General features: G+C 39.6%; 1 protein-coding gene across 7 annotated transcripts in view; it reads left to right on the forward strand.

Moving 5' to 3' along the window:
• LOC129695898 (uncharacterized) overlaps window positions 1-23,017 on the forward strand; it is a 72,787-nt gene that overhangs the window by 13,005 nt on the left and 36,765 nt on the right. For 3 of the 7 annotated variants that reach the window (XM_055633347.1, XM_055633348.1, XM_055633343.1), the window contains exons 1-4: window positions 2,927-3,421; window positions 20,314-20,540; window positions 21,088-21,184; window positions 21,734-21,869. In XM_055633347.1, the coding sequence (XP_055489322.1) occupies window positions 21,137-21,184; window positions 21,734-21,869 (184 nt within the window). In that variant the 5' untranslated portion in view covers window positions 2,927-3,421; window positions 20,314-20,540; window positions 21,088-21,136. The other 4 variants (XM_055633346.1, XM_055633345.1, XM_055633344.1 and 1 more) reach the window with 4 other exon arrangements.

Here is a 23,017-nt window from a genome sequence, read left to right on the forward strand (position 1 = left end):
TTCCCCTTTCAATAGAATTCTAAGACCACTTTATTTCCAGTTTGCTACATTCATACAAACACTTTATTTTAGATTATGCTGTCCCTCAACTGTAATTTGGTCATGGTGCCTAACTAGGCAAATTAAGTCCTTGATCTTCAGGGAATGTACTGAGTTGATATTGTACAAATAATTATTTGACTAGTTTCAATAGTTTCTTGGTGAAATGCCTGTTTTGTTAACCATTCATTCCCTTCATTAATTTATCATCACTTTATAATTTGCCTTGAATATGCTAGATTTTGAGGTGGATAGTTTATGAATGGTTTCAGAATGTTGTTGTATTTGCAACTATCATAGTTTTCCATCAATTTCCATTATTCAACTATTTCAAATCTTTGTTAGGGTGCTTGTAGGGACCTATGTAAAGAGGGAAAGCAATTATATGTCTACTGACCCAATCAAATTGAGAATTGCAAATGGCTATTGCACTTTTAATAAAGTATATGGAATGTGAAGTGTGAACTCAATGTTAAATGGAGCACAAAAAACAACGAGAAGGAAAGACATTTTAGAACTGAGAAAAAAACAAATCAAAGAAACATAATTAATTTTCTCCATCTTTTCGAGAATTAATATATGAAGAAATAAGATTCCAAACATTTTAAAGTTAAATTCTTTGTTTCAGTCTATTCAGGATCCTACCCTAATTTTTTTGTGTGTCATATTGTACTGTATTACTGCTACTTCTTGGACTTACAACATTTGGCAAACCCATTAAATGTACTTGCAATTTCCACCTTGCCGTTATTTTCACATGGCCAATCTCCACCTCTTCCTTTTCCTTTCTTGACATCTATCTCCATTTCAGGTGATATGCTTGTAACCAATATCCACAACAAGCCTACAGACCAACCTTAAATACTTCATTCTATTCTTCTGGGTACTCAATCTCTGTTGCATCTGTTTGATGTTAAGATTTTCCACACCCGTATTTCTGAGATGTTTTACTTCTTCCTTAACCTTGACTCCTTAATTGCCAGAGCTGACAGCACCTTCTCCACACCTCTGCTCTCATCTGCTCTCCACCCAGCTCGAATAAAAATTTGTGCTTGCATTCCATCTTGCCAGTCTCCAATTAATGCATCACTTTCCATGAGATTACACTACGGGAGATATTTTTCCACACTTTTCATTATCCCTGGTTTGCTCTTCTTTACCAATCATACCCCTGCAAAAACACCCATTTCCCATGCAACCACAGGAGATGCAACACCTGCCCTTTTACTTTCATTGAATTCTCGACTCCTTGTCCTGATCCCTAAGCTTGTGCCGTACACGCCTCAAGATCTGACCGAGATTTATTTGATCTGAACTGGCTACTGCTCTTATTTTCCTTGCTATCAACACATCATCATCTTTTTTATTTACCTTCAGCCCTACCTCTGAAAAATACTCTTTAATTTCCTTTCTTTTAGTTGTCAACCTTTCATGGTATTGTCACCTCAAGCTGCTGAACAGTTCTCTGTCCTTTTGCCATCAAGCTGCCCTTACCATATCATCTCACTGTTCTCTCTTGTCCCACATCTAATCGTAAAGAACTCATGACGATAAGAAGTAGGAAATGAAATAGGTTATGGCCCATTGAATCTCCTTTCTTATGCGCGTTTTTTATAATTTTTAAACCTCGCTAACTTTTACAATATACTACCGATCGGAACGAAACATGTTGCACTCGCAGCACAGGAGAACAGCGAGTAAGCTGATGAAAAATCGTAGCGCTATCATGTACCTTTTTTGCGCAAATATAAAAACTGCGCAAACCGGAAGAGCACAAGATCAGTTTTAGTTATGTATAGGTGATATCTCTATTATTTGAAATGTTTGTCTGAATCTATATATAACTAAAAGCGTCATCTTGTATGTATGTATGTACGTATGTGTGTGTGTATATGTATGTATGTATGTATGTATGTATGTATGTATGTATGTATGTATGTATGTATGTATGTATGTATGTATGCATGTATGTATGTATGTATGTATGTATGTATGTATGTATGTATGTGTGTATGTGTGTATGTAAGTATGTTCCCGAAATACAGCCAAAATGGTACATGATAGCATAACAATTCTAGGGGCACCTTACTCACCATTCACCCGCAGTGTGCAATATCAAGTTTCATTCAAATTGTTGTGCTATCGTGTACCGTTTTGGCTGTATTTTGGGTACATACATATATATATATATACATGATGAGATCGCCATTTTCAGATTGCTATTTTGAACTAATACTGGCGTCACAACGGGAACCCAACTGGTTCACGGGTCGTCTAGTATACGCTAAAAATATTTCTATATATAGTTGGGTAGAATAGCAATTACAGAATATCAGTTTTTTGTTCCAACGGTCCCAGGTTAATTTATCCTCAAACATTGTGCTATCCCCTTGCTTAGTTTATATAATCTGGTTCACAGCTAGCCATTGCCCAATCGATTTATGATAAAATTACTTTTGTGCTTTCACTGCAAAAATTCAGTCTGCCTTACATGATAATAGGTGAACTCCCAAACCATTTGTATCTTGCTTTTTGAAGGATGTAACATTGGCATTTCAGTTGCCCATTTTAAGATTAAATGCAACTGTGTAGATTATTTAACACCTTCATCTAAACATTTTTGAAACAAATTCCGATGCATTTTTTCTGGTGCATCTGGGTAGAAAGGCAACCACTGACGTTGATCGGGCTCTTTGAGTTACTAACCAGAAGGAAGAGAAAAGACGGTGGGGCTCGTCACCTAGAAAGGAAGAAGCAGAAAATAAGAGGAGCCAACTCATGCTTCAAAAGCTGGTACATGCCACGGGTTCTGATGCTGCTTGTACACATAAAATTCAGACACTTGTAGTTTCATCATTGCATGTGAACAACGGAGGCATCAAGCTACCTGTAATTTGACTATTTTCCTCTGTACGGACGGCAGAATCTTTGTTATAAAACTGTTTTCCACCAATTTGTCTGGCCGGGCGATGTGATTGCTGGTCACTGCTGCAGGCATTTTCTCCCGGCAAGATGATGAGACATTGAGGACTGAAATGTTTGCCTCAACAGTAGTTTGCTTTGTTTGTGGAGAAGCTGCTGGTTGAGACGGGACCAAAGTGATCTGGGTGCTATCACTGACCCCTTGCCTTCAGGCAAATGATTTAAATTGGGCCTCATTTTGAGAAAAGAGGGAAAAAACATCTGGATTGTGTCACCCGGTTGGTATATACTAGCGAAAAGTTATCATTGTTTCTGTCAACTTGTTATAGATTGGAACAGTACTCCTGCATTAACTCTTTGAGAACTGCTATAGCATTTTATTCAACTTTATAATATTTTCGACAATCTCCAGTGATATTGCCGGTGGTCGTAGACAAAAGTAATGACAAGATGCAATCAGGTGTGTCGGCAAGTGGGAACAGAATCTGTGCGCTGATTTCAGCAAAATGCAGCTGAGAACACGTGGGGAATGTAGCACTGAGGGCTGTTCTTAGTGGGATTGAACACAGTGGATCTGGGAACGCACTGAATCTGGGAAGAAAATATTACAGAGCTTGGATAATTTGGAAAAGAAACTGGGAATAAACCAGATGCCAGGAATGTGTAGAAAATGTGCAATGGTTAAGGAACGAGGGAATGTGAAATGATCATGACTGCTGGTAATTTGATTGCTCTGAATTGCTGTCCATTAGTATAAACCAATTTTGGGATTTTGCATAATACTGAGGGGCTTCATCTTGGTCCCCACCATTTTATATCCCTGAAATTGGATTGCTATTCTGAATTGAAAGATTAGAGATTATTTTCCTTATATTTAATTGACATTAGTATAATTAATTTATATCATATCAATTAATAATAATTATTATATTATCTTATTAACATCAGGTAAGTTTGAAAAAAATATTTTAAATGTAATGAACAACTCATTGGCAGAATTAAGTTTTAAAAATATTTGAATGGATATTAATTATTTTTAATGTTTCAGATTTGGACATATTTAGAAGCAGTTAAAAGGCCATAAGTAATAGTAGAATTAGGCCATTCGGCCCATCAAGTCTACTCTGCCATTGAATCATGGCTGATCAATCTCTCCCTACTAACCCCATTCTCATGCCTTCTCCCCATAACCTCTCACTCCTGTCAGGGACTCCCATGGCATAATGTGTCAGAAGATGATCAAGATGGTCAGGGGCAGGGTCTAGTGCTCAGCTGTCTGAGCCCTGATGTCTGTCATAAACCCTCTACCTTTGTGACATGCCATGGTCATGAAGCCGAGAACCTGAGTAGCCCTGTTAGGCCATGCCAGGCTGCCTCGGGGATCATATGTGGAATAAATCTGAGGCTCAGAGCCATTACTTACTTTAAATAATTTAAACACTCCTCAAACAATTCTGTAAATGTATCACTAATGTCTGTTTCCTCAATTTAATTATATTTTGAGCTTTCACTAGTCCTCAGATGTTTGTTATGAGGACTTTTCAATGTTGACTGAGCTAGGAGTTACTTTAATGTATCTGTAAAAATAATCAATTAACATTATTGATTTTAAAAATAGTATAAATGTAATACGTTACGCATCACCCATGCATGCACACATGCCCACACATAAGTTTGCAAATGAGCTTTGGCCTGTTCGAGCTAATGTAAATTTCATATAGAGCTTAGATGAAACTTGGGTCAAAACTAACATTCCAGTAATGTTGCATTGGTAGTTTGAGAGCAATAATTATTGAGAGAAAATGAGTAGTATTTTCTACAAATCTGACTCTCCTTATCAGTCTTGCGCATAACATTTACTAACAGAATTTTATTCTCTGAACAGTAAACATTTTCTTGGGATTGTTGGGAATGACCAGTAACACTGGTAAAACCATGTTTTAAATTTTATCTCATGCTGCCCTAATATTGTGAGCAGTGCCCCTAAGGAAATCTCACATCAATTTATTGTATTTTACTGTGCGGATAGGCACACCTCTGAAGTTAGGCTACTGCTTTGTGAGAAATGCAAACTAAAGCTGCTTCCAAAACAAAAGAGTTGTCAATTTAGTGGCTGTTGGAACCAATGCTGTTTTTCTTACTAACATCCTTTAAATTTATATTAACTATTGACAACATCTGAATGATCTGTTTTATTCATTACAAGTTTCCAAGCCTCTGCAATATTATGTTTCTGCATTTGCAAATGGGTGTCTCCAAGCAGTGGCAGACTGGGTCTAAACATATTGGTTGCCAGGAGACAAAGGGGCCCCACCCACAACTACAATGCTATCATTTAACAGGGGCCCACTTGCCATCACTTGCTATCACTTCATCAGGGGCCCACTTGCCATCGGGCAAGCCGACACCCTGGCCAGTCCGCCACTGTCTCCAAGTATAACACCTCTACTAGATAGATAGATAGATAGCCTTTTATTGTCATTCAGACCGAAGTCTGAATGAAATTGCAGCAGTCATACATATAATACAATACAATAAAACAACAATAAACACATATTAACATCCACCACAGTGAGTCCACCCAGCATCTCCTCACTGTGATGGAGGAAAAAGTCTTAGGTCTGCAGTCTCTTCCCTCCTCTTCTCCCTCTGCGCTGGGGCGATACTCCCCCGGGCGATGTTAAGAACAGTCCCGCGGCTCAAACACCGCGGCCCGGGGTGGTTGAAGCTGCCGCCCACCAGTTCTGCAGACGCAGCCGCTGGCCCGCGGCCGAACCCCGGACTCAGGCCACCGCCGCCAGAACACCGTCCCAGCCACCCTCACGTGAGTACTGCGCCGTCTTCAGCCTCGGGCTGGGCCGCCCCGACTTGGGCGCCGAACCTCCCCCGGACCGGGCCGCCCCGACTTGGGCGTCGCTTCTCCCCCGGACCGGGCCGCCCCGACTTGGGCGTCGCTTCTTACCCGGGCTGGGCCGCCCCGACTTGGGCGCCGAACCTCCCTCGGGCTGCCAGCGCCGCACCTTCCCGAGCTCGGCCGCTCCAATGGGAGCCTCGTTCCACCCTCGGGCTGACCGCCCTCACGGGAGCATCCCAACCTTTTCCAGCCCTGAGCCGGACCACCCTCACGGGAGCGAGCTCAGGGCGAGTCCTGACGGTGCTCTGCCTCCGGAGCCTCGAGGTCGTCAGCTCCATTAGGCCTCAGCACAGACGGAGGCAGAGAAGGGGAATACGACAAAAAGGTCGTATTCCCCCGCAGGGAGAGACTGCAAACCCCGTTTCAAACAAAACACAAGCTAAAACCAAAAAACTAGACTAACCAAACAAAATAAACAACATAAAAAACACAAAACACAATGGTGATTCCATTGTAGATCTGGAACAGGATGGAGGAACAAAAACAAGATGGTATAGGTTTAAGGTGAGAGGGGAAAGATTTAAAAGGGCAACCTCTTCATGCAGAGGGTGGTGTGTATATGGAATGAGCTGCCAGCCAAAGTGCATGAGGCTGATACAATAATAACATTTTCAAAAACATTTGGGGAGGTACATGGTTAGGAAATATTTGGAGGGACATAGGCCTATGTTTAGTTTAGTTTAGTTTATTGTCACGTGTATTGAGGAATAGTGAAAAGCTTTTTAGTTGTATGCTAGGGTACACAAAAATGCTGGAGAAACTCAGCGGGTGCAGCAGCATCTATGGAGCGAAGGAAATAGGCGACGTTTCGGGCCGAAACCCTTCTTCAGAAAGACTGTGTACACGATTACAATCAAACCGTTCACAGTGTACAGATACAGGGTGAAGGGAATAACGGTCGGTACAAGATCAAACCCAGTAAAATCCAACTCTGCCTACCTCAGTTGTTCATTTTGGTTGGTGTGGATGATTTGGGCCAAGGGCCTGTTTGCATGCTATATTATTCCATAACTATGGCTAAATAGTCCTCATCTTTTAAAAGTATCACTTAGTTGTTTGTTATATTCAAAATTGGCATTTTTTTTAATGGCAATCAATTGGTTTAGAGTAAAACTGGGATCACTCCATTTAATCCATACATTATTTTAATTCTGCTGATGAATTGTTTACTCGTTCATCACGGAAGAGTTTCAGTTTGAGGATTAAGCCTTGATTTTGGAAGCTAAAGATGATCTGGAGTTTACAAAATGTTGGACTTGTACTTACTTGGCACCTTTCTAAACCTTTGGAATTCTCTCTTACTTTCAGTGAGTTTATTTGTTGTCAGCGTTAACATAAAAATGGCAACAAATTTCCATACAGCAAATTTCCACAAACAGTTATGTTAATTCATGTTTGTGATATTGAAGGAGAGCCAAGACAAGAAGGACATCTCACCTCTTCTTTCAGGTATTGCAGCAATTTTTTTTTTTGCATTAAGCTGGTTGAATAAGGGTAAGTGGTGAAAGAATAATGCTGCCATTGAGAATACACCAATCTCTTTGTTTCATGTGTGTGCCTGGAATTTTGTGCTCAAGCCTCTTGAATGTTGAGCTAAACATTTTCAGAATGGTGGCAACTTCTTTTCGTTAAATTCACTCCATGTGTGAGATGTCCCTATCCCCTTATATCTCCCTAATTCTATTTAATATGTTGCTTAAATTCATTCCACACTTGTTTAACATATCATATTCCGTATTCATACTGAACTCGGTGGCTGTTGATTGTGTTGTTCTTCAATGTTTCTTTAAACAGCCCCACTGCAATTTATTTGATTGCATTATAGACTGTTTACACCATTTTTCAATCGATGTTTTGATTTTGCACTCTGCATTTACCATGTCCGAGGCTTCCCAGTAACATGAGTTTGGATCCTGGTTATCACGAGCTTTATACACTTTCGACAGCCACATCCCTCTGCATAATTGCCAAATCTCTTACCATACTTTCTGAAAATTGCTAATCTCAAACATGCAACAGTTTTAAAAACTTTCAATTTAGTTTGAGAGAATAAAGATCGAAAGCTCAAAATGAGCTCCTGACTTAGTTTAGTTTGCAGATTTTCTGACTTGTATGGCCACAGATGTTCAGCCCTTCACTCCACACATGATACAAGAGCAATCAACATTTGCACTAAAATGCATAGAATTTACCACATCAAAGTGGATCATTTGAACAAATGATTATTCCAGTGATTACACTTTAATGCCTCCTGCCATTTGTCTTCTATTTCCACTGATATCACCTTTTATTTTTTTTCCTCCTGTCTCTTCAATCATTATTTTTCACCAATGTTACTTTCCCTAACTAGCCAATGCAGTAGGATTGAAGAATCTTTTGAAATCCCTGTTGGATTTATTGGTGAATATCTCACATATATAATCCTAGTGTTGAAATCTCTCATATATGTTAACATCTTATCTATCTCCACTCTGCAAAATACTTTCCTGATCTTGAAGACCAATTTCAGGTCACCCTTCTTTTATTGATGAGGATTCTTTTCTTCTAGGGCTCTGCAAAAAAAAACAAAGCTAGTTTATATCATCAAAACGCCTGTTATTTTAATAGTTTCAACTTCTGCGTGATGGAATAAAATGAAATAGATTTGATCTGCAAATTCCTACATGGATTTTTAAAAGATTGTTATTTACTAAAATGGCCATTTGGGCCTAAGAGTGCTTGCCAATTTCATGCTCACAAATCTATTGGATATTGGAGCCCCTGGGCTTCAATGTACTCAGTAATTAATTTCATAACCTAATTTTCAAGACTTAATTCAAATGTCTCTATTGACCTGAACGAGTTAAGTTTCAACAAACGATACTCAAGGAGCTTGACATCACACAGGATAAATCGGCCTTCTTGACTGCACCTCATCGATCACCCCAAACACTCATTTCCCCAAACGTTGGTACACAAATGTAGAGTGTGCACAGCTTTCAAAAAGAACTCCAGTTACTTATCCAGACTGCTCGGATGACATTGCTCAAACCCATGAACGCTATCTCCAAGATGGGCAAGTGTAGCAGGTGTATGGAACGCTGTCACCTACTTCTTCCCTCCAACTCACTCACCATCCTGACATGAAAAAAAACATTATCATTCCTTCAGTGTTGCTGGATTTAAATGATGGGAGTCCCTCCAGAGTTGAACGGTGGGAACATCTTCAGAAGAATAACTGTAGTGGTTCAAGAATGCAAGTCACCACCACCTTCTCAAGGGCAGTTCGAGAAGAGCCTTGCAACAAAGTCCAGTTCCTGAAAAATGAATGAAAAAATCTTAAAAGTTCACTGGTAGAGGCTTAATTGGATTCTGGTATCTAAATCTAAATCTTATTAGTTATTTATGACATTGGATGGAAGCTGCATACCAAATCTCATTGCACTTATGTGCAATGACAATAAAATATATTATTATTATGAAAGGAACAAGGTAAAGGAACCTATTGTGACAATTATAGAGTGAACTCCAACAGGGTCTCGACCCGAAACATCACCTAATTCCTTCGCTCCATAGATGCTGCCTCACCCGCTGAGATTCTCCAGCATTTTTGTCTACCTCTTAACCATTTTGTGCAACCTTAGATTAATATCTTCAGTGGTTGGCTGAAGTATACTGGCAATACATCTATAAGTAAATAATTCTGTATGTGTCTGCAGGGTCCTCTTAACTTATTTCTCATATCAGGTTTGTTTGTATAAAAAGATCACCAACTTACCACAAATCGAGCACCTATTGGATATTGTGGTTTCAGTGCATCCTGTGGTAAAGTTAAAGTTGTCATTTCTATACTTCTATTCGCTATAACTGAAATAACAATCTAAATCTGTAGCTGTCAATGCTGGGAGGATTTATTCTTTTACGCAGCAAACCTTAAATACCATCCCAAATTTTGGGGATGAAGGGGAATTATATTGGCATGGTGTGGGGCCACGAGGAGCATCAGCGTAACTTGCTCTGATTTATAGTTGCATTTGAGATACTAACAGCTTGTCCACCATGTTCCCCGAGGGATTCTGGGGATAAGAAAGCATAGCAAAAATGTATTTAAATGCCAAAGGAACCACTTGCTGGGACAAACTAGGTAATCATTCCATCTGGGATCAATTATCTTTGTCTGCAGAGCTCCTGGCCATTTCAGATGGTGGGATTTTATAAGGACTTGGGGACTTGGTGAAAGATCCCGGTAAAATTGGAATCCTCTCATTTTGAAGCCTTCACTCTTGAGACCTGCCAGATGTTTCACCTTGTCCACAATAAGAACTTTGGAACTGTCATTGTGCAATTTTTCTGCATGCCTCTTACCTTGGATGAGGGGTACTGCTGGGATTTGCAGAACCCCCCCCAACCATTGTTAGTGTATTTTGAAGTGTATTGAAAATGTTATTCGTCAATGATCCACAAAAGGAAAATATTCATGGGAAAAAGTAAAATTCTACTTTCTAACTAAAAGCGGGCAGAATACGTTATATTCGCCTCAGTCAACCCACAGAAACACTTAGTTTATATTTTTAAAAGAAAGAAATGCAGGATTCAGCACAGATGATTCACAGCAGTAGAACATCAATACTATGCCAATATAATTGTAGGGAGAATTTGTAGCTCTCCCCGTGACCGCGTGGGTTTTCGCCGAGATCTTTGGTTTCCTCCCACATTCCAAAGACTTTTAAGCCCCCGTCCCACGTTGCGAGTTCACCCAACTGCTCCCCCGAGTTTAAAAAAGAATCAAACTCGTGGTATGTACGTAGCGGGTACGTAGGACATCGTGGATGTCCCGTAGCGACTTGTGATGCGAACGGCGGGTACTCGGGAAACACTTGGACATTTTTCACAGTGTTGAAAAAACTTCACGAGTTACCGCGTATCCCCAGTACCTGCCGTTAGCATTACGAGCCGCAACGGGACATAGAAACATAGACAATAGGTGAAGGTGTAGGCCATTCGGCCCTTCGAGCCTGCACCACCATTCAATATGATCATGGCTGATCATCCACCTCATTATCCTGTACCTGCCTTCTCTCCATACCCCCTGATCCCTTTAGCTACAAGGGCCACATCTAACTCCCTCTTAAATATAGCCAATGAACTGGCCTCAACTACTTTCTGTGGCAGAGAATTCCAAAGATTCACCACTCTCTGTGTGAAAATTTTTGTTCTCATCTCGGTCCAAAAAGACTTCCCATCCTTAAACTGTGACCCCTTGTTTTAGACTTCCCCAACATCGGGAACAATCTTCTTGCATCTAGCCTGTCCAACCCCTTAAGAATTTTGTAAGTTTCTATAAGATCCCCCCTGAATCTTCTAACTTCTAGCGATTGCAAGTAGAGTCTATCCAGTCTTTCTTCATATGAAAGTCTAGCCATCCCAGGACATCCACGAGGTCCAATGTACCAGCTCCGTACATACCATGAGCTTGATTTTATTTAAACTCGGGAGAGCTCTTGGGTGAACTTGCATCGTGTCAGGTTTGCAGGTTAATTGGCTTGGTGAATGTAAACATTGTTCCTAATGTGCGTAGGATAGTGTGAATGTGTGGGGATCGCTGGTCAGCGTGGACCCGGTGGGCCGAAGGGTCTGTTTACGTGCTGTAAACTAAAAAAAAGAAATTTGTAATGTGTGTCTGAAAGAAGGGTGTACCTGATATGCAAATTATACGATATCTCAAAAGAGAGTTAACAGTGTTTTATTATCATATGTTCAGAAACAGATCAGAAAAACTCTTAAATTTAAACAAAAATTTAAAATGTTCAATATATTAAAAAAGCAATATAGTGCCAAAACAAAACCAAGCCCAAAGTCCCTTGAGCAACCCAGGCAGTTTGTAGTTTGATGTTTAGTTGGAATTTGTAGTTCTCAATAGCTTGATGGCTGTTGGGAAGAAGTTCCTGAACCTGAATGTTACCGTCATGGGTTTTGCGTTTTCTCATTTTGTCTCTAAAAAAACACACGTCTTTCGGCAGTGCTGAAAGAAATTGCATCTGTAGCATGCAAACTGAAGATGGATTGAAAAGTGTGTACACATGCGTGTATGTCTGTGTGCGAGTTTGAGAGTGGGAACACAAGCGATGGAATGCAAATTTGCAAAATGCAGCGACGCAGTACAAGACCAGCAAGATAGGCTGTCCTAATGGAGTTAGGAAAATGGGGCCAATGTCGCAAGTAGATAAGACAAGAAACCGCAGATTCTGGAATATCTAGCAAAACTCAAAGAGCTGGAAGTACGTGCTTTGTGGGTCAGGCAGCATCTATTGGGGGAATGGAAATGTCTGAGTTCCTCCAGCACCTTGTGTCTTGATTACAAATAGATGACCCAGTTTGTCTGATACTGGGTCTAGAACTCAAGTTGCATATCTGGAAAGTCACAATATGCCCATCAGGAGATGAGCTGTGGTTCTTTAAACACTGAGTCTCTTTGTAACATAAAGTCTCCGACAGAGGTCAGAGTGGCAAATAGGAATGAGAATGAAAGTGGCAGACAATATAAAGCTTAGGGTTCTCCCCGAAGGCTGAAAGTAGGTGTTCTGCAAAGTGCTTAGCTAATCTGTGCTTAGTTTCTAATATATAGAGGTGAGCATATTGTGAACAAGAAAAGCAGCACATTAGCAGTGTAAGATGTGTTTAGATTCCTGTTTGAGAGCAGATTAATGAATTGTGAAGGGAACAGTCCCTACAAAATGCGGAAAGGAAAGGGGAAGGAAATATATGTTTGGTGGTGGAATCTTGGTGAAGTTATGGAAATTAGGAAGGATGATTGGTTGATTGTAAAGGCTGGTAGGTTAGCGGCTACCAACCAACAAAACGTTACCCTTTACTAGTCCAGGAAGAGTGGGATTGAGAACAGAAATGTGGCAATTGGATGAGATGCAATCTAACTAAGGTGGAGTGGAAGCCACGGTTCAGGAAGAAGGAAGCCATCTCAGAGGCAACTGTGTGGAAATAAGTAATATGATGGCGATGTAGGAACTCGGTGAATGGGTTATTTACAGGATGCAGGATGTGGCCAAGAGTGGCTGATGTAACTGTGGGACTGTGCAGGCTTGTAATGGATGCTTATTGCCATTTGAAAATATACTTATCTACTTCACTAGCTTGCTGTTTTAAGAGAAATATTTTGATGTTAAGAGTTTGATATGGTTGTTACACATACTTTTTCAACAATTTGTTTTAATTTGTTGAACTGATATTTTTTTCTAGATTCTTTGAAGTCTTTGTTCAGCTGTTGTTGTTTCATTTCAACAATTTCACACAGAGGGACAAATTACGTAGATTACGGTAATATGTTGTCATATACACCAGGCTGCAATGAAATTCCTTGTTCACTTGAAGCTCACAGATTAAGCCGTATACATACAGTAATGATAAATATAACTAAATACAACAATTGGTGCAAAACAGTAGAATGACGCAAGATTGTAGTGGGAAATCCGAGTAGTGCAAAATAATATTAAGGTACAATAACAGAAAAAGCAAACGAGATAGAGTTCAGAATGCAGTATGGGGTGTGAAAGAAGGAATTGGTTCAGGAGTTGGATGACAATGGGAGAAAAAGCTGTTCTTAAGTCTGGGCATTTCTTTAGAATGTAGCGATACAGTGCGGAAACAGGCCCTTTGGCTCATTGAGTCTGCGCTGACCAGCGATCACCCCTGTACACTAGCACTATCGAGCTTTCAAGCTACTGAATATGTCAGAAAGCAGCAGAAAGGAAAGGGAATGGCCAGGGTGACAGGCAGCCTTCCTGATGCAAAACGCCATGGAGATGGACAGGATGGAAGGAAATGACGAGCCTTTGACAGACTAGGCTGCATTCATCACTCTCTGCAGGTTCAGGAGACCTTATCAGATTGAGTGCATCCCATCAGAATACCTTCTTTAGTGCATCAGTAGAAGTTGAAGTTGAGAAAATTCCGTGAACATGCCGCCTTTTCACAAATGTCTGAGAAAGTGAATATGCTGACGTGCTTTCTTGATCATCACAAAAATGCAAGGGGAGCAGGTTAGGTTGTGGTGATATGGATTCCTCCAAACGTGAAGGCTGTTGATCATCCCTACAACAACTCTGTTGAGGAGGACAGGGTTTTGTTCACCCCCCTGCTTCCTTCAGTCAATAAGCAACCCTTTTGTTTTGCTGATGTTTAGGATTAGGTTATCGTCATGATTCTACGACACTAGGTTCTTGATCTCTTTCCTGTACTTCATCTCATTATTGTTCTGGATCTGACCTACAACAGCGGCATCTTTCTTGAACTAAAAGATCTTTCTAGCATTGGATTTGGCCACTAAGCCATGGGCGTACAGGGAGCAATGCAAAAGGACTGAGGGCTGCCAGTGTTGAGGGTCAGGGTGGGGGGGAATGTTCTGACTAATTCTAACCTACCGAGGTCTGCCGGTTGAGAAGTCTAGAAGCCAGTTACAGATGGAATCCCTGAGGCCAAGTTCTAGAGGTTTAGCGATGGATGAGCTTATTTGGAATTATGGTGTTGAAGGCTGACCTATAGTCAACGCACAGCATTCTGAAATAGGCGTTCTAATTGTCAAGGTAATTGGCAGGGCTGAATGTAGTATAAGGTGGGTGGCATCCTATAGAGACCCAAACAATTGTGGGGTGTTTGGATTGTCCAATTTTCACCCAGAGAGTTGTGAATTTATGGAATTCCCTGCCTCAGAGGGCATTGGAGGTCAAATCACTGGATGGATTTAAGAGAGAGTTAGATAGAGCTCTAGGGGCTAGTGGAGTCAAGGGATATGCGGAGAAGGCAGGCACAGATTATTGATACGAGACGATCAGCCATGATCACAATGAATGGCGGTGCTGGCTTGAAGGGCCGAATGGCCTCCTCCTGCACCTATTTTCTATGTTTCTATGTCCAGAAGCTTGTTGCAAATATGGGCCATTACCAGTCTTTCAAAGCACTTCATTGTGGTAAATGTTAGAACTTCTGAGCAGTAGTCTTTGAGACAGGTTACTTAATATTTCTTGGGGATTGGAATGCTGGAGGTTTCCTGGAAGAATATGTGTTTTGGGATGCTGGGAGATTTCCTTGAAGGAGATGGGGGCAAAAGACTATGGAGGTGATAGTTTCAAGTTGCCGGCAAAGACTGTTGGTGCACAATTTTAGAACCTGTCCAGGCTATACATCTGGGCTGTCTACCTTCCGAGAGTATATCCTTGTTAAAGCAGATTGACTTCTGCCACCAAGATGTGTGGGACAGAGCCGGTGGGAGAGGTGGTAAAGACATTGGTGAATCTTTGTTTGCCTGTACAAAATGGGCACAAAGAGCATTAAGATAATCTGATAGAGATGTGTCATTGGCAGAGATCACCGCCGACTTTGGCTTGTTATCCCTGGTGATATGTAGGCTCTACCATAGTCATTGGATATCCATTTGATTAACTTGTTTATTTCACTTGGCATCCCTGAGAGGCTTATGTGGATCACACCTGACCTTATGGTACAGTGCAAGGTCATGGTGTAAGTCACACTTTGACTGTAAAGTCTTTAATAATTATTATTAATACCCAATATTATTCCCTTAGCATGGCTCCATCTCTCCAACAACTGGAATGGAGATGGTAAAATGTGTGGGCCCTGTAACATTGTTCAATAAATGCCATAATAGATTCTGAAATCAATATAGAGTCAATAGGCCATGATTAAATGGATTGACATCCCTTGAATTCCTTTGGTCGGATGCACATTCTACATTGTTCAAAGCAATTGGGAGAGAAATTTGTGAAGTTGCACATTTCAAATGTTGGATTGGCATTGATGATACGTGGAAGATACCTGATGATACTTGGCATTCAAACCTGGAGAAACTTCACAGGATTGTGTTTCAATTAGGAACGTGTTTTTAAAAAAAAAGAGAAACAAACTTGGCCCCTAAATCACAAGCTGATGAAATAATGGAAAGAAAGCTAAGAAGTCAACTGGCAAAGCAGTTATACAGCAAAACCTAATAAAACAGCGAGAGCATTTTATAATGGAAGTTCCTGTTTAACAAAGCTCCTCAATTTCTTTGAAGATGTTACAAGCAAAGTAGGCAAGGAACTCACAATGATGTGATTTATTTGTGTCAGAAAGGTTTTGACAAGGTCCCATGTGAGAAACTACTAATAAAACTAAAAACCTTTGTAATCGTGAACATGGAGTGGATTTGTTACTAGTCCTTTGCAATGCAGCCAATGTATATGCATGTATGTGTATGTGTATGTGTATGTGTATGTGTATGTGTCTACATATGAACCAGGGTAACATGCCTTTGTTTCTGTTTCCTCCGTATAAAGAAACAGATTTCCTTTGCCTAGTACAATTGTTAGCTCACTGTTTGGAACACTGATCAGTGTGATTTCTTTTGCAGAATGAATAATTAAATAACTTAATGTTTGTGATACTCAAGAGACCAGAGACCAAATAAAATCAATTAAAAGTGAAAATCTTTCTCTGTTTTATACGAGGGATGTATGCTATAAAAGGGACATCAAAGTAATTGATGCCTAATGGATATTTCTTTTCAGATTATAACATTGTTTTTTAATACCATTTCATGAAGCTGCTATATACCCATACCATATGTGAAAAAAAAAATTTCAAGTGGTCATCCGTTGATGTCCAGAGCACCAGGTTTATTCATTTATGGCTCCTTAAAGGGTGAACCTCAGTGATGGCATTGTAAGCTCAGATAGCTGGTGTCAGGTGCTTCTCTATCACAAAAATATGGGGCGCAAAAATAAAATTGAATTGAAAAGAATTGAATTGAATTAAATTGAATGATACAACATGGAAGAAGGCCTTTCAGCCTACCGAGACCACACCTAAGTACACTAATTCCATGTTATATGAGGCCAATTAACCTACAAAATAGCACGTTATTTGGGATGTGGGATGAAACCTGAGCACCTGGATGAAACCCACGTGGTCACAGGGAGAACGTGCACATTCTACATAGATAGTAAGCGAGGTTAGGATTGATCCCAGATCTCTGGTACTGTGAGGAGTTCTATCAACTGTGCAACTGCGCTGCCCGTCTGGGCGCTATAGACAGACCCCTTGATTAGGTAATAATGTACAATGTTCTGTGGAGGAAAGAGTAGTTAAATATAGGGTAAGAATGTTGCCTGGGTTTCAGCAACTAAGTTACAGAGAAAGGTTGAACAAGTTAGGGCTTTATTCTTTGGAGCGCAGAAGGTTAAGGGGGGACTTTTTAAGATAGAGGTTTTTAAGATAGAGGTTAAGATAGAGGTTTTTAAAATGATGAGAGGGATAGACAGAGTTGACGTGGAAAAGCTTTTCCCACTGAGAGTAGGGAAGATTCAAACAAGGGGACATGACTTGAGAATTAAGGGACTGAAGTTTAGGGGGTAACATGAGGGGGAACCTCTTTACTCAGAGTGGTAGCTGTGTGGAATGAGCTTCCAGTGAAGGTGGTGGAGGCAGGTTCGTTTTTATCATTTAAAAATAAATTGGATAGTTATATGGATGGGAAGGGAATGGAGGGTTATGGTCTGAGCGCAGATATATGGGACTAGGGGAGATTATGTGTTCGGCACGGACTAGAAGGGTCGAGATGGCCTGTTTCCGTGCTGTAATTGTTATATGGTTAGATGGTTATAAAGACTTTTTAAATGAGACCACTGACCCAACCTTATGGAAAATAAAATGCAGCTGATCTCCAATTCTGCACATGTGTACTTATAACTACAGCAGCCTGATTTTCATTCCTCTTATTTACTAGAAGCTGCTTGAATGAAATATGTGTGCTTTGTCCTTTTCTTATTGCAAGCTGCAATGCATGACTTCAACATTGGCAGGAACTGTTTATATTTTCCCTTATGCCGTTGAACCTTTTGCAGAATTCATTTTCTCAACCAAACTCATTTAAGTACAGCTTATGAAAAAAATCAATAAATCCTTTGCAGGTAGACCCCACCTTTAATAATTCTATATGGAGCAGCATTCGGAACGAAATGGTATGTTGTGGGGTGTGGGTGGAAAGGGGACGGCACTAGTGGGGGGGGGGGGGGGGGGGGGGGGGGGGGGGGGGGGGGGGGGATGGGGGGGGGGGGGGGAGTTGATTTGTTTCATCCCTTTCTTCTAATAAAAAAGAAAACACAGAACAGATGTGCAATAAATTCTTATGCACTTTCCAAGAAGGTTATCATATGAAACCAATAAAGGCGTATATCCAAAAATGTTACGGACATATTTTTATTTGCATTGACATTTAAGGGAAAAGGTTGATATGAAATTATGACATACATTTGACGTCTATTTTATGTCTAATGTTCTGAGTTTGCTTTCCAAATACTTTTCATAGAGGTATTTTCATTCGAAAGGTCTTGAAAACATAACACCCTGAAAAGATGGCCTCTCCAATTAAGCAAGACTGTCACGAGTTAAAGATATAATTTTGGGTATAACTACATTGTGGTGAATAAATTAAAGTACCAATTATATTAATATGTCAGGAAACATTGAGATTTTTGTAAGAAAATTAAAAGCTAAATGCATCTACAATATTATAAAAACGAAGACGCTTCCTGTCAGTTTTTTTTATTGTGAGTTTTTATTTTTACATTTAATGTAACATTTGTTTACATAAACATAATGCATGAATCGTGAGGTCAGTGGAAGTGTTCAATTCTTTCACAGATGTGAGGATGAAGGGCGAGATAACAATGGCAGAAACATAGAATGTACCTGTTGTATTTTATTTTTATTTTGCTTTTCATCATTTTCAGTTGCACTTGGTGAGGTAATTTAGTTTAGTTTAGTTTAGAGATACAGCATGGAAACAGTCCACTGAGTCCATGCCGACTAGTAAATCACCCGTACACTAGCTCTATCCTACACACACTAGGGACAATTTACAGAAGCCAATTAACCTACAATCCAACAATCCATGCCGAACAAAATTTTTTCCCCTTAGAATGTGGGGGGCAACTGAACCCTCAGAGAAAACCTACGGGGTCGCAGGAAGAGCGTAAGACTCCGTACGGACAGCACCTGTAGTCAGGATCGATCCTGGGTCTCTTATGCCGTAAGGCATCAACTCTACCGCTGCGCCACTGTGCCATCCTAAATAGGCTAATGGACTAACACACTACAATGCTGTAAGATATAGGATTGTGTGTTCATCGAGCTCACTACTTTCCTCTCTTTCATTTAAGGAAAAATTAAACTGGCATAATTTCTTGAATGGTTGATAGATTATACATAGTGTCTAACTTTGCAAATATTGACGTGGACTAAAATGTATTTTACACTCATATTTACATAGAAACATAGAAACATGGGAAATAGGTGCAGGAGTAGGCCATTCGGCCCTTCGAGCCTGCACCGCCATTCAATATGATCATGGCAGGTACAGGATCCAACTTAGTATCCTGTACCTGCCTTCTCTCCATACCCCCTGATCCCTTTAGCCACAAGGGCCACATATAACCCTCTTAAATATAGCCAATGAACTGGCCTCAACTACCTTCTGTGGCAGAGAGTTCCAGAGACTCACCACTTTACAGAATGGAAATTGACCCAAAAGGTTCAGAAGTACATATTTAATTGTAAATGCTTGGAATATATGGCCATGAAAGATATTACAACACATTTTTTATTTCATGCTGAATCAGAATGGAATGTATTGGTCAGTTTCTAAACAGACTATTTTAACATGAATAAATTTCATATTTCAGTCAATGAAGCATTCGCGTTATATGTTCATGACTATTCGTGAGATCTTTGAAAACCAACATATTTTTTGTTGCAATAATGTATAATAATGTTGTCAGCAGTTTAGTAGGAGCATACATAAACCATTGCCAAAGAGTAAGAAGGAGGAGTTGATTAACCTCCCAGTAACATCATGCACATTCTATTAAACCTTGGCCAAGCGGGTAAGCGGTGAAGGTCGATGATAGGCAGATCTCAACACTTAAACCACGTTCCCTCCATGCATCATGGATTTTTGGGTGAAATGTATTTCTGAACTGCACATCATCGAAGCAGTTCCATATACCAACGAAACTCCCTCAATGGAGTGGAGCCTGTGCAAGTGATTAACAGCTATGCGATTTACTTGGTGCTGAACCCTCAACGACTAGAGCTAATGGACTATTCTACAGAGTGCAGTTCAGCAAAGGTTTAGTGATCATTTAGTTTAGCGGTGTTGAAACTTTTGGAGTAGGTTTTCACTTGTTGCCACGTGGACAGCAATGCAGCAGAGCAGACAATATAATAGTCTGTCTGTTATATTGCACATCTGATTTCCATTCCAATGCTTTGCTAGATTAATGCCCATGCGGCAAAGATAGAATTTATCCCTTAATATTATTTCAAAATGCTTTCCTATTATGTTTTGGTTAACTCAATCCTCATTACATCTCTTCTGTCCTTGTGCGCAGATTCCATGGATGAGGAGAACAGTACATGGTTTAACTTCCCTGCTCAAATAAAGAACAAAGCCAACAGGACCTGACAATTACAGATGGCATTCACCACATGGAACAAGCACACCAGAAAATCCCACCATTTTATCACAGCCCATTATTCACTCATTTTCTGACAGGGTTTGTGATTACAGATCACTTGATTGACTAACTAGACATCTGCAAAGTGAGTTACAGAACAGGTTTGTTTCATCTCACAATAATCAGATCATGTTGTAATTCTTCGCAATACTTGTTTGCTGAAATCCTATTTATAGTAGAACCAAATATAATTAAAGCCTTGGTTTTTGCAAAATACACATATGTAAGCACATAATTCATTGCACTGCAAAAAAAAAAAATTCCTTTGAAACGAAAGCAACCCCGGGCATACTATTTCTAGAACATGCTCTTTCCTATTTGGGGTTGTGTCAGTACAGAATTGCTGCATTAGTACTTGTTAAATCATGCATGTTTGACAATGGCTAACTTACACTCTGTCTAGGTTTTCATTTAATAAGATAAAATGCTGTATTCATACGTATCATGGCAGAACTAACTTATTGAAGTTTGGATCACTTTTAGCCTAATTTTTTAAATCTTATCGCTGAAGATGCAATAAAGTGTGCACTAATAGTTTATAAGGACCTGTGCAGATGACCAAGATTATTTATTGTATGTTCTAGTTCAAATATGCATTATGAAATTAATACAAAAGAATAATTTTATTTTATTCCTCTAACTATTTAGGATTTTAGAAATCTCCATTATATTTCTCTGCTTGTGTTCTTTGTCTGCAATGGTCCAAATATCAGTTGCTGCATCCCCACCGTATTTCAGGCACCAGGTAAAAGCTTGTTGCAGAAATATGTTAATTATGAAGCTCTATTAAAATTCTCTCCTTAAAGCAAGCCCCTTTTACTCAGGAGTTTCCAAAATGTGATTGCAGATGGCATTTTGTACTTGCAAACATGTGTGTGTACTAATCACATTCATGGTATCCTAGTTATCTGAATGCCAGGATATTGTTCTTACTAAGTAAGAGCATTCTAACTTGAAAGTGACAATACTAAACATTGAACATGTATTTTTCCACAGCCAGTAACCATATGAAGTGAAGATTTATTTGAGAGAAGCAGTACTGATAACAATTTATATCATCAGTAATTGTATCAGCAATTTTGGGAAAAACATTGTACATTAAGTTTAAAAGTGCATTAAACAGAGATATTATTTTTCTTTTATTTAATTGTATTAATCCAAAACTGATAAGAAAATAAAGTGGTAACCTGTTTTGGAAAGAATGCAGAATTTAAAATCAGGTATCTACAAAATCAATGGTAATTTAGATTTACTTTTAGATGAGTTGGGTTCAGATGTTTCTGTAACCACACAGGATCAGGTGAACTGGATATCTCTCTCCAAGCTGTTCCTGAAGAATAAATTGCCTGTTTGTGCACTGGACAGCCAGCCACCCCCTTTTCCAGCTTTCCAGCTCAAAACAAATTGGGTGCCAGAGTCACAGGTCAGAGGTGAGAGGTGAGTGATTGTCCTAGGCCTTCCCTTTTGCACACTTAACGGGCTGTACTCTAGATTTGGCCCTAGTATAGTGTCAACATGCTTTTTTTTGAAGAAAGACACTAGGGAAAAATTGGAACAGATCCATTCGACATAGTTTCGGACTGGCACCTTTCTTTATTATATCTGTGAAAAACAAAGATTAAAACAATATTGACAATGTATCTGTATTATTTTGTTTTAAATGCAAACATGTTGCAATCTAAACTAAAACACTTGTTTGCTTCGCAGTAAAGAGAAAACTGGTCATGAATTTCCAGTATGTGTTGCTGGCAGGCAAGGCTTCCTGCTGCCAGCACACACTTGTAAAACTACCCCTACAGAGTAATGGACACCATGCAGCGAGTTGCAGTGATATAATCAAGACCACCAGTTTACAGTACTGAATAATGCTTTATCACGTGGGATTTGGGGATTTTTCTTTAATTAATGGTTTGGGGATTGCATACAGTGAATCTCTTCATTATTAATTAGGACCATTGGTTTATGACGACTGAACAAGTTAATTTTCACTTTATTACAAGGTTTTCAGTATTTTTTTTACCTGGAGATCATATCCCATGGTTCTAGCCACAGTTGTGATCTTAGTTATGATCTAATTGAGCTAGTTTAGCCGATATCATAAATCACCTACAACAGCAACAGACATTAAATTATAGGCTTTAATTCAATCCTCACGGAGCACCAGATTTTGTACCCAATGATTTTATGTGTGTTTATTTCGTACAGCAAATTGAAGGGGAAATCTTCCATAATTTTTTTTGAATTCCAGACAAATATGTAATTTTTAATGCAAACTTGTGCAAAATTAGCATGTGCATATTTTGAAGTGTCAGCACTCATTTCCTATTGAAATACTGCTTTAGAAATTGGATTAGACACTTTCTATAATGATTCATCCTAATGTGGGTGCCATTTCCTCATCATATCTTGTGCATATAATGTCAGCATTAACATGTGCTGTGCGCATATCTAACCTATTGGCTGAAATTGGACTGAAAGGTCATGACAACCAACCTCTATTAATGCATAGTCAAACAAGGAGATTATCGCGTAGAAAGTTGGAACTATATTTGAATTAAAGGGACCCCCTTGAGACATC

The sequence above is a fragment of the Leucoraja erinacea genome, chromosome 3 (assembly GCF_028641065.1).
Source record: "Leucoraja erinacea ecotype New England chromosome 3, Leri_hhj_1, whole genome shotgun sequence".
Lineage (NCBI taxonomy): Eukaryota > Metazoa > Chordata > Chondrichthyes > Rajiformes > Rajidae > Leucoraja > Leucoraja erinaceus.